Genomic DNA, 14,361 nt, shown 5'->3' on the forward strand with positions numbered 1-14,361 from the left:
AGAATATTATATGCAAAGGTTTATCACAGCACCAGAACATTAGATATTTCAAACAATGAACAAATGGTCATTTCCTCATAAGTACTTGAAATGATGTACAGCAAGCATTCCCTGTGATAGACTGCAGTACAGCCCTTGTGTTTTTATGAAAGACAAACAAAATATTAGATTATATGAAGTTTAATCATTAAAGAAAAATCATACAGTAATGCAGTACTGTACACTCAACTGTATTGTACAGTAAAAACAAAAACAACAGTAAAACCAAAAACAGTTACAGTAACAACAAACTTTACTGTAAAGTTTTTAAAAAGCTGCTTTTCGGTGCTAAAGCAGAATTTTGCCTCTCCGCTGCATTTGGCCACAGAATTTTGTCGATATCGCATCTGATGTCTTCGTTGGCAAGACAGCGCTAGTAAAATCTTTTAGAGTGCCTTATCCACCCCTGACACTGCTGGGCTGTAATGTCATCGCATGCCTCATCCATGGCCTGAAGGAGCGTTGCCTGCTCATACGGACGCCTATCGTATACCTTCCACCTCCATGCCGAGGTGGGGTTCAGAAAGGGGGAGTAAGGTGGACACAACTGCTCTTCTGCCTCCTTGGCCACAACCGCGACCCTGTCCACGACCACGACCCCGTCCACGACCCTGTCCTTCCTTACCAACCTCAACCTCACCGACCTGGTCCATGCTGTCAGAAACTGCCATTCAGGTTTCTAAGCAGCCTTTTATGTAGTGGTGAAGAGATTATCAATTGTGTTGCAATGCTACTCACCTGGGCAAGGTTATTGGAAGTACTGAGACATGACTACAAACACCTGTTGAACTGATTTTGTGATCTGCATTTGTACTAATAAGCATTTGAACATTGTTGTAATATTAGGTGGTTGTATTCTGAGAATGGAGCATATGATCTAGAGTTTGGCACTTTGTATTAACAGTTTTGCACTTTGTATGTCAGCATAGGATGTAGATTCTTAGAGCATGAATTTTGAAAGTCAGTTTGGCACTTTGCATTTTGAATTTTGTATATTGAAATTCTGCTGTGCAAAATGAGTCAAAGCAATTGTAAAAAACTGTAAAAGAACACACCGCCAAAGAATTCACAGATTTCAGTTTCCTGGACCTTTAATTACATGAAAAGACTGAGGTCAATCAATAAAGTCCTAACTGGCAAAACTGTGTCAACACATGGCTACTAAACCTAACCATTTGGTAGATAATGGAGAATTCAAATACGACGCTAATTATAATGAACCAAACTTGCATTATATTAAGCTTAAGAAAATAATTGAACTTAACCCCATGTTTCCAACAACCCAATTGGGAGCCTATTGGCTCTATGACGGCCAGCGTGTTTAATCAGTGTTTGCATGGTGTTGCTAAAAGGCATACTATGCAGGTTTTTTGCAGCCCTTCTAGACTGCCAACACCTCCATTGACGACACACTCTCGAGCGCTACAAGAAAAATGTTAAGTGAAGAGGTGAGGTAGTCAGAGATATTGAAAATAGCTTCTTTTTTTAGCAAAATGAGACATTCCATGAAGACAGTAACAGCAATCTATACACTGAGTGAATCCCTTAGCATTGTATGGCAGCTACTTCGTAGTGCAGATATTTTCTGTTTTTCATCTTTCGGTATTTAGCTATTCTGAACATTTAATTAGAACTGAAATGTAAACACTGAATACTGTGTGGAATAAGTATCCTTAGCAGGCCATATGTACATTATAGCTAGCTAATACACTTGTAAAGTGAATGACTTTTTCACCTAGTTATCCGTAGCCTTTATTTTCTCAAATATAACATAAGACATCTTGATGGGAGAACAGAATTCAATACAAAAGCTAGCCAGCCTTGGGCATCTAGATGCTTAAAGGCAGACACTGCAGGATTTTTTACTTGAAAGTATATTAAAATAACCATGCTAATGCATATCTATGATGCACTGGCAATCTATGTCTTTACTAAGTTTCGCCAAATTTATGCACTTTTTCTTTTCTGTGTGGGTAGGGGTGGGCATGGCTACAGGGCCTGTGGTTTGGGATCAGATTCCAGAAGTTTTTGTTGCTTGTTAGCTGTTTCAATCATGGTGCTAAGAAGCCTAGATGCAGCAAAGCAAAAAGACAAGCTGACAAGGCTAGTTCAAAAACTAGAGTCAACCTTGGAATTACTTTTGCTGGCCTGTTTTCTGTTCTGTTTTAGCTAGCTAGTTATGTTAATGTTTTCACATAATCTTTATTCAACTGTTCAATACTGTACATTATTATATCGCTACTTTGACAAATATAATAATAGTTTGTTGAACTGAAGTATCAAAAATGAGACCATCTTCATGATTATGTACATTTCTGCAGTTTGCAGTTTTACCTAATACACTATTTATTTCAAGATTACTATACTACTATTTATGCAGCTTTTCTGGGGAAAAAAAAACTTTGTTACCTCTCAAGCCAGCAAGGCCTCTCGAGTTGTGTATCCCTGTCTAAAAGGTGGAGTAGTTTGTGTTGCAGCAGGCACGTGTCTGCTGCAAGTCTGAAAATGTGGACGGTCTGCACACCATACGCCCTCAGCTAATTATGAATGTACTCCCAGCTAAGAGAACCAATGGCTCACAGCGGGTGACATCACAGTCTGCAGTGGGCGCTCATGCGCAAGCTCATGTCTCTGAACAGCGGTAAACACGCCAACGTAAGTACTGTGGTACATGTGACACCACCAGCCTGATCCCTGCCGTTAGGCTCGCATGGCCCCAGCTGAGCAGATTTGAGTGATGTCAGAAAAGGGTTTAACCTGTAGTTCAGCGGACTGTGGAAGGGGGAAACTAATGTGAAGAAAAACCAGTAAGAAAGACAGACCCAACCTTGGCCTCAGCACTGAGGGCACTAATGTCATTATGCGATGGTCATATTATGATTCATATTTAGCTCAGTCATGTAGTGTACATTATGTATACTATGTACAATGCATTATTGTATCGTCTGGTGTGCATATTCTCCAGGAAATGGCTCTGGTCTTTGAGGTGGTCATGGTCTTCACAAGCTGTTCCCACTGGGAAACATACCCACTGGGATAAGCAAATATATACTGTAGTATAGTGTAATTTAATCAAATCCTGTTTCAGCATAGAGAAGTTACTGCAGTGTTTGCCTGAATTTCAACACTGCAATGGCAGTGAATATGTGAGGTAAATACAGGTTTGCAGAATCACGATACGCTGGCACTAGAGGCATTTGCATTTTGCTGAAGTGCATGCCTATAGTTAGCCGTTGTAGCCACAGTAGTCATACAGTTCTTACAGAACACGTGCGTTCAAAGAAGCAAGAAAGACCCAACGCAAATAATGAAGTGGATAAATAGGCTACATACCGGACTGAAATACGCGGTCACGGTTTGAAAAAAATGTATATTTCAATGACCAAGCGGGGACTGCCTGCTACTGAGGATTTCATTTGTATAGCACTACCATCTAGTGTTACAACAAGGCTACTGCAATGACTGGATTACTGGTAGCAAAACACTGCTATTTTTACAAAAAAAGATAAGAAAAGAAAAAAAAACTGGAACGCTACATTACGCCACATATATTAAGATTATGCTACAAACAAAGCACGTATATGTATATTCAAACCTTAATATAGCCTACTAAATAAATAAAACGATCTATGGATTTATTTAAGTTTGGTAACATTTAATGTAAAAAAAAAATCTATTTATTCCCCAAACGTTAAATTGTCATTTTATGATGACAATGCGTCATCATCGGTGAGAAAAACGCAGTTCTGTCTCATTACAGGTGGATCAATTATAGAAATGATGCTGCTGGACAGGTGCGTAATTTGACCGCCTGGCGGCCATCTTTAAGATCAAGAATTTTTTTTAAGCTACTGTGCGAGAAAAGTGAGATGACAATAGACACTGGCATGACCGTCTGTCAAACAACAGTTCTGTCAGTTATTGGAGGAAATGGTTCACCTTGTCTTCCGCATTGGCCACCTGCCTTGATCAAGCGCCTGGTTCTTTCTTTCTTTCTCTCTTTCTTTCTTTCAGCAAGATAAAACGCAACGCATGTTGTGTTCAAATACAGCGTATAAATTTCTCTAACGTTGATTCGCTTAATTCACCCTCTCCGAATTTCTCAGTCTTTAGGCTAGTTTAAAACTACATTGCATCCATAGCACAATGCACAAGCACTTGCCACTGGTGGTAGGTTACAATCAATCCACTAAGTTTGACACGTGCGTCCATCACAGACACCTTCCTGCAATTAATTATTCATTTCGGCAGTGAACCACCTTGCACTGGTGCTACGTTTCTTAGTAAAACAATCCTTCCAGTCCACCTGCTCTGTAGGCTAACTGGGAAAAATTCGTGACATATGGCTCAGTTATTGAGAAATACTTTCTTTAGAATAATTTTTAATGCGATGCTCGACTAAGAATAGTAATATATTTGGATCGACCACTAAGCAGAAGGGTAGCAGAATTTAGAAGCATAAGTGTTTTAATGTACCCCACCACTGCCGTTTCGATCGAGTGATAAAACGTGATGGTGAGGCTGTTGCTATAGAAACGGATAAGCAGGGAAGACGGCAAGCCCGAAGACCGAAATAATAGATTGAGAAAGACGGCTACCCTACGAGAGCAGCGAAGGCAGCGAGGGATTTCTGGATGTTGAGAACGTGAAGGGAAATAAGAAGTGGTGATTTTACAGAAAGGTAAACATCTGTAAGAAGAGGGGAAAGAGAGACATGTCTGAGAGGATTGCTTCTTGTGGAAACCTTTATGACACCACAACGCTTCTTCTACAGTACTGCAACGGTAAGTTTTGGTATGACAGTCACCTACTGAAATCCTCAAGCGGTGCAAAGTAGATGTTTCTGACCGTCTGCTAATCCATTTACTTCCTATGGGCTCTGTCGTCTTTGCAGTTACAGGTAACCGTCAGTCACTCTGCAGTGTTTGACAGGTTCTGATGTTGCATCAAACCAGCAGAATAGTCTACATCTGAAAAATAGACTGTAGGCTACGTAGTATATAGGCTGTAACAATAGGTGTTGCCTAACAGGCACTAGCTTATAAATTAGCCTACGTGAGTTGTGTTTTTAGTTAAGAAAAGGCCTTCATCGCAGTCGTATTTGTACGGATAGCCTATGCAAAACCAGTTTCATTTAAACTCTAGAACCGTAGACTTGCTAATGTCCACCTAAACACCTTATAGACCATTTCAGTCTTTTGAAAGAAATTTTAGAAAATAAACACTAAATTTGAGTCTCTACAGAGAACAATATGAATTAATTGTCTCTTAGGCCAATGCATAGCTATATTGGGTAGCCTACCTGTTTGAAGACGGGGGTGGGGCGTAAACAGTTTGACGTTGCACAGGTAGGCTATTTGCACAATGGCATACCTTTGATAACAGAATCAAATTGTAACTGGCAGGTTTTTGGTTACGTAGGATTTAATTATTATTACAATTTTATTTTATTTTTTTACTATAATTGATGAATACGTAGCTATATACCAGTACGTTGGTTTCAAGTTATCTGCCGTGTCACTGTGTGCATCACGTGATCAGTCTTCGAAACGAGCAGGACGGGCTGTGATGTCTTAAGTGCCACGGGGAAATGCGCTACAAAGTACAGTAGAAATAGACAGTTTCATTTTGTTAAAAGTCTTTGATCAGATTTCTTTCTCATTAAATCGTCTGATACATGTTCCTGCACCCCGGCTGGAGAACAGTCCTTCCTCTGGTAATCCTATCTGCCTGAGCATACTTTTTTCCGAAGATACAGTGTTGTTAGAAGCAAGCAAGCTTAGTCACAGTGGCATCATTAAACATAGCTCAGAAAGTCTGTTATGCGTGACTATGAGAATAGCAATGTAACAATGCATCGTGTTGCTGAAACTTCTTAATTTTTGGATGTCTTCCTTGGTGCTTATACCGGTGAGACCGCCTGAGATACAGAACTGGACAAAGGCTTTTTTAAAGCGTAACTGAACCATTGGAACCTATGCAATACCTCAGAGCAGTACCATTGATTAAAAATAATTAGAAAGAAAAATGTTTCATTTTATATCCACATTCATTTTCTTGAATGTTTCAAACAACTAAATGTACTGAAGATTTATTTTGCATACCAAACATGTTCTGTATTGTGCAAATTTGAATTTGCAATTATTGTTTGAATTTCTTGATGCCCTGGGCAAACCATGGTGCTTTCACACGGAAGGATAACCAGCCATAACCTGAGTGCATGTATAGAATAACAGAACAGAAATTAAGTTATATTTTGTTATGAAGTACCTGGACCCAGTAGCTCAGAGCCTGGTAATAAATTGAACTCCACCCATTTAATCCCCACATAGAAATAGATGGAAATGTTTAAACTGATATGTTGATATTGCAATGCAACTGATTTCTTGTACTGTTGCTGATGCTTATTACATACCATAATAACCCCATACAATGCAGTCTGAAGCCGTTCATAGATTCACCTTTAACATTCACTTTAATGAATGATTCTGTCCTCTCGTCTTACAGATTAGTTGTTATTCAGCCTTAGTTAGTCCTCTGGTTTTCGTGGTGGTGTATGCCTCTGACTCCAAATACAACCTCCACAAATAAAACAAAGGTTTAAGGCAGACTATGCAGGATTTTTTTACTTGAAAACATTACAAAATAACAATGCTAAGGCATATATACAATGCATTGATAATCTATGTCTTAAGTTAATTTTGTGAAATTTATGCACCTTTTACCTGTATTTGTTATTCTAAAATGTCTTTGGGACGTTTCTGGGCGTGGTACTCTTTTCTGTGTGGGGAGGGGTGGGCATGGCTACAGAGTTTGTTGCTAGTTTGCTGCAAAGGCAGATGCTAAGAAGCCTGGATACAGTACAGCTAAGCAAAAAGACTTTTTTTGAACAGGGCTCGTTCAAAAACTAGAGCCAACCTCGGAATGACTTTTCTTTGGTGGTGTCAGCTGAAGTTTGCCAAGGGGATGAAAAGTGATGCGGAGTTGGCCTGTTTTCTGTTGGACCTGTAAGTGACGTTACTTTCAGCGAGTTACCTAACACAGCTGGATGCCAAGTTTGGGTAGCTTTAGTATTGAATTCTGTTCTTCTGTCAAGATGTTTTCCCCCCATGGGAACTGCTGTTACTGTTTATAGTTGCAACTTAGCTAGCTCGGAAATTCACCTGCATATATTTAAATCAGGGGAAATTGATGTAAATAATATGGGGTGTAAAGATCATTATAATACTGCCTAATTACTGTTACCATCGCTTGACATTTTGCTTGTAGCGCTCAAGGGTGTGTCCTCAACGGTGCAGTTGAGTGGGGTGTACAGACACAGTCTACAAGGGCTGCAAAATCCTACACAGTATACCAAAACCAAGACTAAACAATCACTGCTCTTTTATGTGTGAAGAGTCCTTGCAAATGGAAACACCTGAGCAACAGATGATACCTGTCAATAATCTGTTAACTTTTGCACAATGAGGGATTCATCATAAAAACGTCTGTTTCTGTAAAAATGTATACAAATAGCAAAAGTAGCACATTTCACTATACTGTTCCCATTCTTCTGGAGGGCACTGTACACCCTTCAGGGCAGGCTATGCTTCTTTTCTTATTTAAATGAAAAAAAATGAAAAGTACATGGCAACGTATCCCTTTAAGCAAATAGTAGAACGAAGGCTTTGGATGTTTTTTTTCTCCCCCAGGTGATATCATTGTAAGGCTTGCAGGTCACTTCCAGCCCTCCCTTCTCACATTCACTCAATCGCTCCATTGCCACCTCCAATGCAGGCTGCTGGAAGACAACTGGCCTTTGCTGGAAGTTCAGTTCGATGTAACTCTCCCTCTCCTGTTATTCTGCTGCTGCCACCAGCCAGCAGGCCTCTCTGCTGGGGGCTGTGTTCTCCATCTGCCAGCAGAAGGTGACTGGGCTACCGCTCTCCAGCTGGTGACTGAAATCAAATCCACTGTCCTCTCGGTCTCAGTCCTAGGCCGGTGTCTTGGTAGCGTCATGCTAGTTTTCTCTTTCTAGTGGACATTTTGCTGCTGTGTCTCCGCACTTTCCCATGTTGGGTTGCTAGTTAGCGTATTTTCACTAGGCTCGTCCATCTTTTATTTTTATTTTTAAGCAGTGGCAGCTATCTAGCTGTTCTTCTGCCTAAACCTTATTCATGGTTTCTTGGAAGAATATTTACCTCACATCCACAATTTTTTAGTTATCCAACTTAATTCCAGTGGCTATCATCTCAAAATACAGTAGCTTACCAGTAAAGTTTTCACAATTTATATGTATTAACTACTAATTGCAGAAAGAAAAAGCTGATTACCCAGTCACAGATACACATTGCCACAACACAGGTGCAGTGGAAACACTGTGTTGTATTTTCATGTTCTGCCAGACACCTTTCACTGCAACCATTGCATACAACATGGCGGTATTTAAGGTGCTTATTTTGGCAGCTCATGGAAGATGTAGACCTACTGAGTGTCCAGTGCTGGAGGCCTGTATAGAGATGTCTCCTCTTGTTTAGTATCCATACTTAGTGCAGGTGCCTCACTGGCAGTCACTGCTGGTTTTCACATTGCAAACCACCGACCATGCTTTACAGACATTAATCTTCAACTGCAGAGTACACTTCATGTGCAATATTTTCAGGATGTTCTAACCGACAGTCTCCAACACTGGAGCGGTTTCTTAGACTAACAGCAACAGGACAAACAATAGGGCATCAACTTCCGACCTATAAGGATAATCATAAAAACCAAATTTTTTGCTACATGTGAAATGAATCTGAACATCACGACCCTACTATAAAGTTTCCATGAATGCTGATGATGTGATCACTTTCAGAATGATTTAAATACTAGGCTAATTGAATGCTTCTAACCAGCCATAGTTCTGTCAAAACAACAACAATAACAAGTTCAAGTCAAAAATGTGTATGGAAATGAGATTAAGTTGCTAATATTGTAGGCCAGTGGTTCTCAAGCTCGGTCCAGTGTATGCTGGTTTTCCTTGCAACCACAGTATTTTAACCATCTGTGATTTTTTAGGTGCATTTCGCGTTTAGAGGGATTAATTGCCCTCTTAAAACACATTTTGTCAGAAATAGCTATGCATTCCTTAAAGAATCAATGTCCCATATTCACACTGTGCTGCTATTTTGCAACCAATTAGGCCTCCATAAAGAGAGGAAACAAAATGTTTAACTGATCAAATTGACTGAGTTGAATCAATATGCCCCTATTTAGACTGCTGAACACGTTTAAATTCCGCATCATTATCATTTGCTTGCTTCTTATCTATAAAATGGACAGGCTTAGTGGCCATGTGCCCACACTTTATCCACCTCAGTCTTTAATCTGTTGAAACATGTTCCTTCTCCTTAATTAATCGTTTGCAGATATGGGACTTCTACTCTTTGTGTCATGTATTCTGAAAATGTAAAGGGATAGGCTAAATAATCCCTCATGAAAAGCACCTAATTAAGAAAATTTCTCATCTTGTTAAAATTCTGGAATTACAATTGTGGTTGGAACGAGCATACACAGTGGTACACCAGGACCGAGTTTGAGAAGCTCTGTTGCAGGCTATTCGGATGGCACGTTGAATCTGAAGCCCTGGGCGACTGCAAACTACCTGACCATGGGTGGTACGAGGTGCAAAGTCCGTTTAATAGTCTCCGGCCTTGACCCACTCCTGCTTCTCCATAGAAAAGAGCCAGATGGTAACCTCCAATGGGAGGCGATTTAGGGTTGGCTAAATAATTGAATGTATGGTATTAATATCGTATTCCTTTCACCAGTACTAAGTTTCAGACGAACCATAGGTCTTATCATGGCATTCCATTATATTCATATCCGATAATGGAATTCGAGCTAACGATAGCATCTTCGTTAACGGCTTCTCATCAACCGGTCCAGCGGTGTCCTAGCAACATCTCCTACCCATGCCCATGCTGACAACCGCAGACTCGCAATGGACCAGTGCGGTAAACGTTAGATTTACTTGATAATTCCAGATGTATAACCAATCCGATTGACGCCAGCGATCTTTCTTGCTTGGTAAATTAGACTGCTAAAATAACGTTAGCCGTTGACCGATGGATTGTGTGGTTTTGGCCACTACAAATTGGCAACGTAATTTAACTAGTAGCTGGTATGAACAAAATGGGTTGGTCATCAGTTTTGTTGGACACACCTATCTATATTGCTTGGAAATGTAAATGAACTCGGAACTGTGGTTTGCGTTTTTTTAATTGTATTTTTTAACTTAGTGCGGGCGTACATTATTTACATGAGTTGCGGGCTCCCGATTGTTCTTCTCAGATCGGGACCAAATCGTAAGAAAAACGTTAGGTCGTAACCTCGCAACTCGCAAGGTATGAGATACCATTACAAACGGATCCGACTGTTTTACGGGCTCCCCATTGTTTTTTGCCATGTCAAAAAAAATGCGGCACAATTGGGCCGATTCTGTTTCAGTTCGCTATATGCACGGAACGTTACTTAGAACTTCCGGAAAAATATAAACCAGCTAGTAAACTTCCGGTGAAATGTAGTTGTTTTGGCGGCATCTTCAATTTTGTGAGGTAGCTATAAAAACAGTGTAAATAGCCTATTACAGTATCAATAGTTTTAATAGTTACTTTAATAGTTAGGCCTAGCAGTTATCAAATAGATTAAAAAATAGGTGACCGATCAGGTGGTGGCTCCGTGTATGACGTGCTTTCCCGACCGTGACGTCATCTGATTTGGTTGGGAGCTCGTATAGTCTATTCTCGTATAGTCTCGTATATATGCCAGGGGTACTGTAGGTTTTCACTGCAACCCGAGCAAAGCACACCTCATTCAACAGGCAGAGATCGTATTGAAATGAAAACCTACAGGATGGTAGATCTCCAGGAACAGGATTGGGCACCCGTAGTCTATGCTATCATCTGACTTCATGTCACAGTCTGAACCTCGTGCGTGAGAGGGTCACCCGACGTCGTAACCCGAAAATCGTATAATCTACGGCGCCTGATACAGTAGTTCCAATAAATAGCCGGCGAATTAAGTAACTTTATTATTCTTAGCTACCTAGCTACTATGGCGGCTAAATTAATGTTGAAATTTAGACATACCTGTCCAGCAGAGACAATGGATTGTAAAGCAGGACTACTGAGTTAACTGGATAACTGCACGTTTCCAGAGCTGTTCTGAGTTTTACACAGTGAAGTTATCTAACTAAATCAGTAATCCTGCATGGTGGTACAGGCGCTCAACCCTACCTGCTCCTGAAGCTCATCACCTTCTGAATTGTGCCCTGATGTTTATCCTGTTTTTCGAGGGAGCTCTGTCCAATTTTATTTTCTTCTTTTTGGCATTTGATAGTGAGGCGTTACAGGAGGTCGTTTGTCCACTATTGGTGAAACGTTCTTTGTCGACATAGCGTTGTGTCGTTCGCGAACGATTCGTTCAAAAGAACCAGCCATTGATTGGTTCACTTTGTAAACCATTTTGCTTTGAAGACAAGACCTCATTTTAGAATGCAGAATTTGAGGGGAAAAAACACAGTATATGATGCTGAATTTATCTTACAGCAGCTCTTTCTGTGATTGCTACAAATTAAGCATGACTATTCCCTGATATTTTTCTAAAAAGTTACCTACTGTATCCTGGTTTGAGTGCAGATACTTGAATTTTGTGATCTTGTTATGTAATCCGGATTGCATGCAATCCATTACTGCCCAGCATTGTTGATAATTTATATGTGAGCTAAAAAAGCTTGAATCAAATTTATTTTTAGCTATTGCTGAATCTTCAAAATAGTGATTGCACTGCATTTGATCTGGACAGGTGGTTGTCCTTCTTTTGGAAGGGAAAAGTAGGGAACTTGATTTTCTCCGGGCCTGTGCAGTTCTCCAGCATCAATGCTGTGATATATTTGGATCTCTGAAACCAAAGATTGGGCTATTTACTGGGGTCAAAAAAGCTGTAAGCCAAACAGAATCGGGTCTCAAGTCAGTTTTGTGACTTTTTGCCAAAAATGTCATTTTATCTGTGATAATTGCCGGCAATTTTGTAAGGGTTTCATTCAAATGTAAGGGTTTAATTTAATTCACAGGAACATTTCAGATGTGTTTCAGATTATTTGCCATACCTTACATTGACCCCAGTACAGTATGTTTCAGAAGCTTCTTATAAAGGTGTTTGTTTAGTTGTTGTATGAGTAAGCCATGATATGACCCAGTTTATTTTGTACTTTGGTTAATATCCCTAACCATAATTTTAGCCTGGACAACAATGGGAACATATATTAGTGTTTTTGCAGTTAAAATTAAGTTAAAATTAAGTGTAACAATGTTTTTCCAAGTTTGACATGACATAATCAAGCCTTACATGCTCTCTCTCAGTATGTAATGGAAATCTAGTGCCATTTATGTATTTAATGATAATAATTTAAAGTCTGCAGAAAAAAACCCAGTTTCCCAAACGTTTGCCTCATCAGATGTATAAGTACTAACAACATGGCTTTTGGTCCCATTTAGTAAACTTGCCATTTTTATGCATGCATACATTTCATTTTTTTTAAAAGTGATGCTAAATTGCATTCCCATCTATATCTAGGATCAATTTACCTGGTATCCCCTGGTGCAAGTAATGCAGTCTGGTTTGAACTGTGTAAAAACATATTAACATGAGACTGGAGCCCACAACCATCTGATGCTGTGAACCCTACAGCACACCTAGCTGTCTGCATTGCTGTGGGAGAGCTATATCAGCTATACCCAGCCCACTCCCTACAGCCAGTATCACCTCCCTGTTAGCCCTGCTCCCTGTTAGCTCTGCTCCCTCCCTGTTAGCTCTGCTCCCTCCCTGTTAGCTCTACTCCCTCCCTGTTAGCTCTGCTCCCTCCTTGTTAGCTCTGCTCCCTCCCTTTTAGCTCTGCTCCCTGTTAGCCCTGCTCCCTCCCTTTTAGCTCTGCTCCCCGTTAGCTCTGCTCCCTCCCTTTTAGCTCTGCTCCCCGTTAGCTCTGCTCCCTCCCTTTTAGCTCTGCTCCCTGTTAGCTCTGCTCCCTCCCTGTTAGCTGTGCTCCCTGTTAGCTCTGCTCCCCGTTAGCTCTGCTCCCTCCCTTTTAGCTCTGCTCCCCGTTAGCTGTGCTCCCTCCCTGTTAGCTCTGCTCCCCGTTAGCTCTACTCCCTCCCTGTTAGCTCTGCTCCCTCCCTGTCAGCTGTCCTCCCTCCCTGTTAGCTGTGCTCCCTCCATGTTAGCTCTGCTCCCTCCCTGTTAGCTCTGCTCCCTGTTAGCTCTGCTCCCTCCATGTTAGCTCTGCTCCTCCTGTTAGCTCTGCTCCCTGTTAGCTCTGCTCCCTCCATGTTAGCTCTGCTCCCTCCCTGTTAGCTCTGCTCCCTCCCTGTCAGCTGTCCTCCCTCCCTGTTAGCTGTGCTCCCTCCATGTTAGCTCTGCTCCCTCCCTGTTAGCTCTGCTCCCTGTTAGCTCTGCTCCCTCCATGTTAGCTCTGCTCCCTCCCTGTTAGCTCTGCTCCCTGTTAGCTCTGCTCCCTCCATGTTAGCTCTGCTCCCTCCCTGTTAGCTCTGCTCCCTCCCTGTTAGCTCTGCTCCCTCCCTGTTAGCTGTGCTCCCCGTTAGCTTGACTCCCTCTCTGTTAGCTCTGCTCCCTCCCTGTTAGCTGTGCTCCCCGTTAGCTTGACTCCCTCTCTGTTAGCTCTCACCCTCCCTGTTAGCTATGCTCCCCCCCGTTAGCTCTCCCCCTCCCTGTTAGCTGTGCTCCCTCCCTATTAGCCCTGCTCCCTCTCTGTTAGCTCTGCTCCCTCCCTGTTAGCTGTGCTCCCTCCATGTTAGCTCTGCTCCCTCCCTGTTAGCTCTGCTCCCTGTTAGCTGTGCTCCCTCCATGTTAGCTCTGCTCCCTCCCTGTTAGCTCTGCTCCCTCCATGTTAGCTCTGCTCCCTCCCTGTTAGCTGTGCTCCCCGTTAGCTTGACTCCTCTCTGTTAGCTCTCACCTCCCTGTTAGCTATGCTCCCCCGTTAGCTCTCCCCTCCCTGTTAGCTGTGCTCCTCCCTATTAGCCCTGCTCCCTCTCTGTTAGCTCTGCTCCCTCCCTGTTAGCTGTGCTCCCTCCCTGTTAGCCTTGCTCCCTCCCTGTTAGCTGTGCTCCCCCCTGTTAGCTTTGCTCCCTCCCTGTTAGCTCTCACCCTCCCTGTTAGCTATGCTCCCCCCCGTTAGCTCTGCTCCCTCCCTGTTAGCTCTGCTCCCTGTTAGCTGTGCTCCCTCCATGTTAGCTCTGCTCCCTCCCTGTTAGCTCTGCTCCCTCCATGTTAGCTCTGCTCCCTCCC

The 14,361-nt window shown here is 41.9% G+C and overlaps 1 protein-coding gene across 1 annotated transcript in view; it reads left to right on the plus strand.

Moving 5' to 3' along the window:
* The first annotated feature begins 9,988 nt into the window (after positions 1 to 9,988).
* LOC135235501 (echinoderm microtubule-associated protein-like 1) overlaps positions 9,989 to 14,361 on the plus strand; it is a 32,945-nt gene continuing 28,572 nt past the window's right edge. The window contains exon 1 of the mRNA XM_064301037.1: positions 9,989 to 10,016. Within this exon, the coding sequence (XP_064157107.1) occupies positions 10,004 to 10,016 (13 nt within the window). The 5' untranslated portion in view covers positions 9,989 to 10,003. The remainder of the gene's footprint in view (positions 10,017 to 14,361) is intronic.

This window comes from Anguilla rostrata, chromosome 12, assembly GCF_018555375.3.
Source record: "Anguilla rostrata isolate EN2019 chromosome 12, ASM1855537v3, whole genome shotgun sequence".
NCBI classification, from domain to species: Eukaryota; Metazoa; Chordata; class Actinopteri; order Anguilliformes; family Anguillidae; genus Anguilla; species Anguilla rostrata.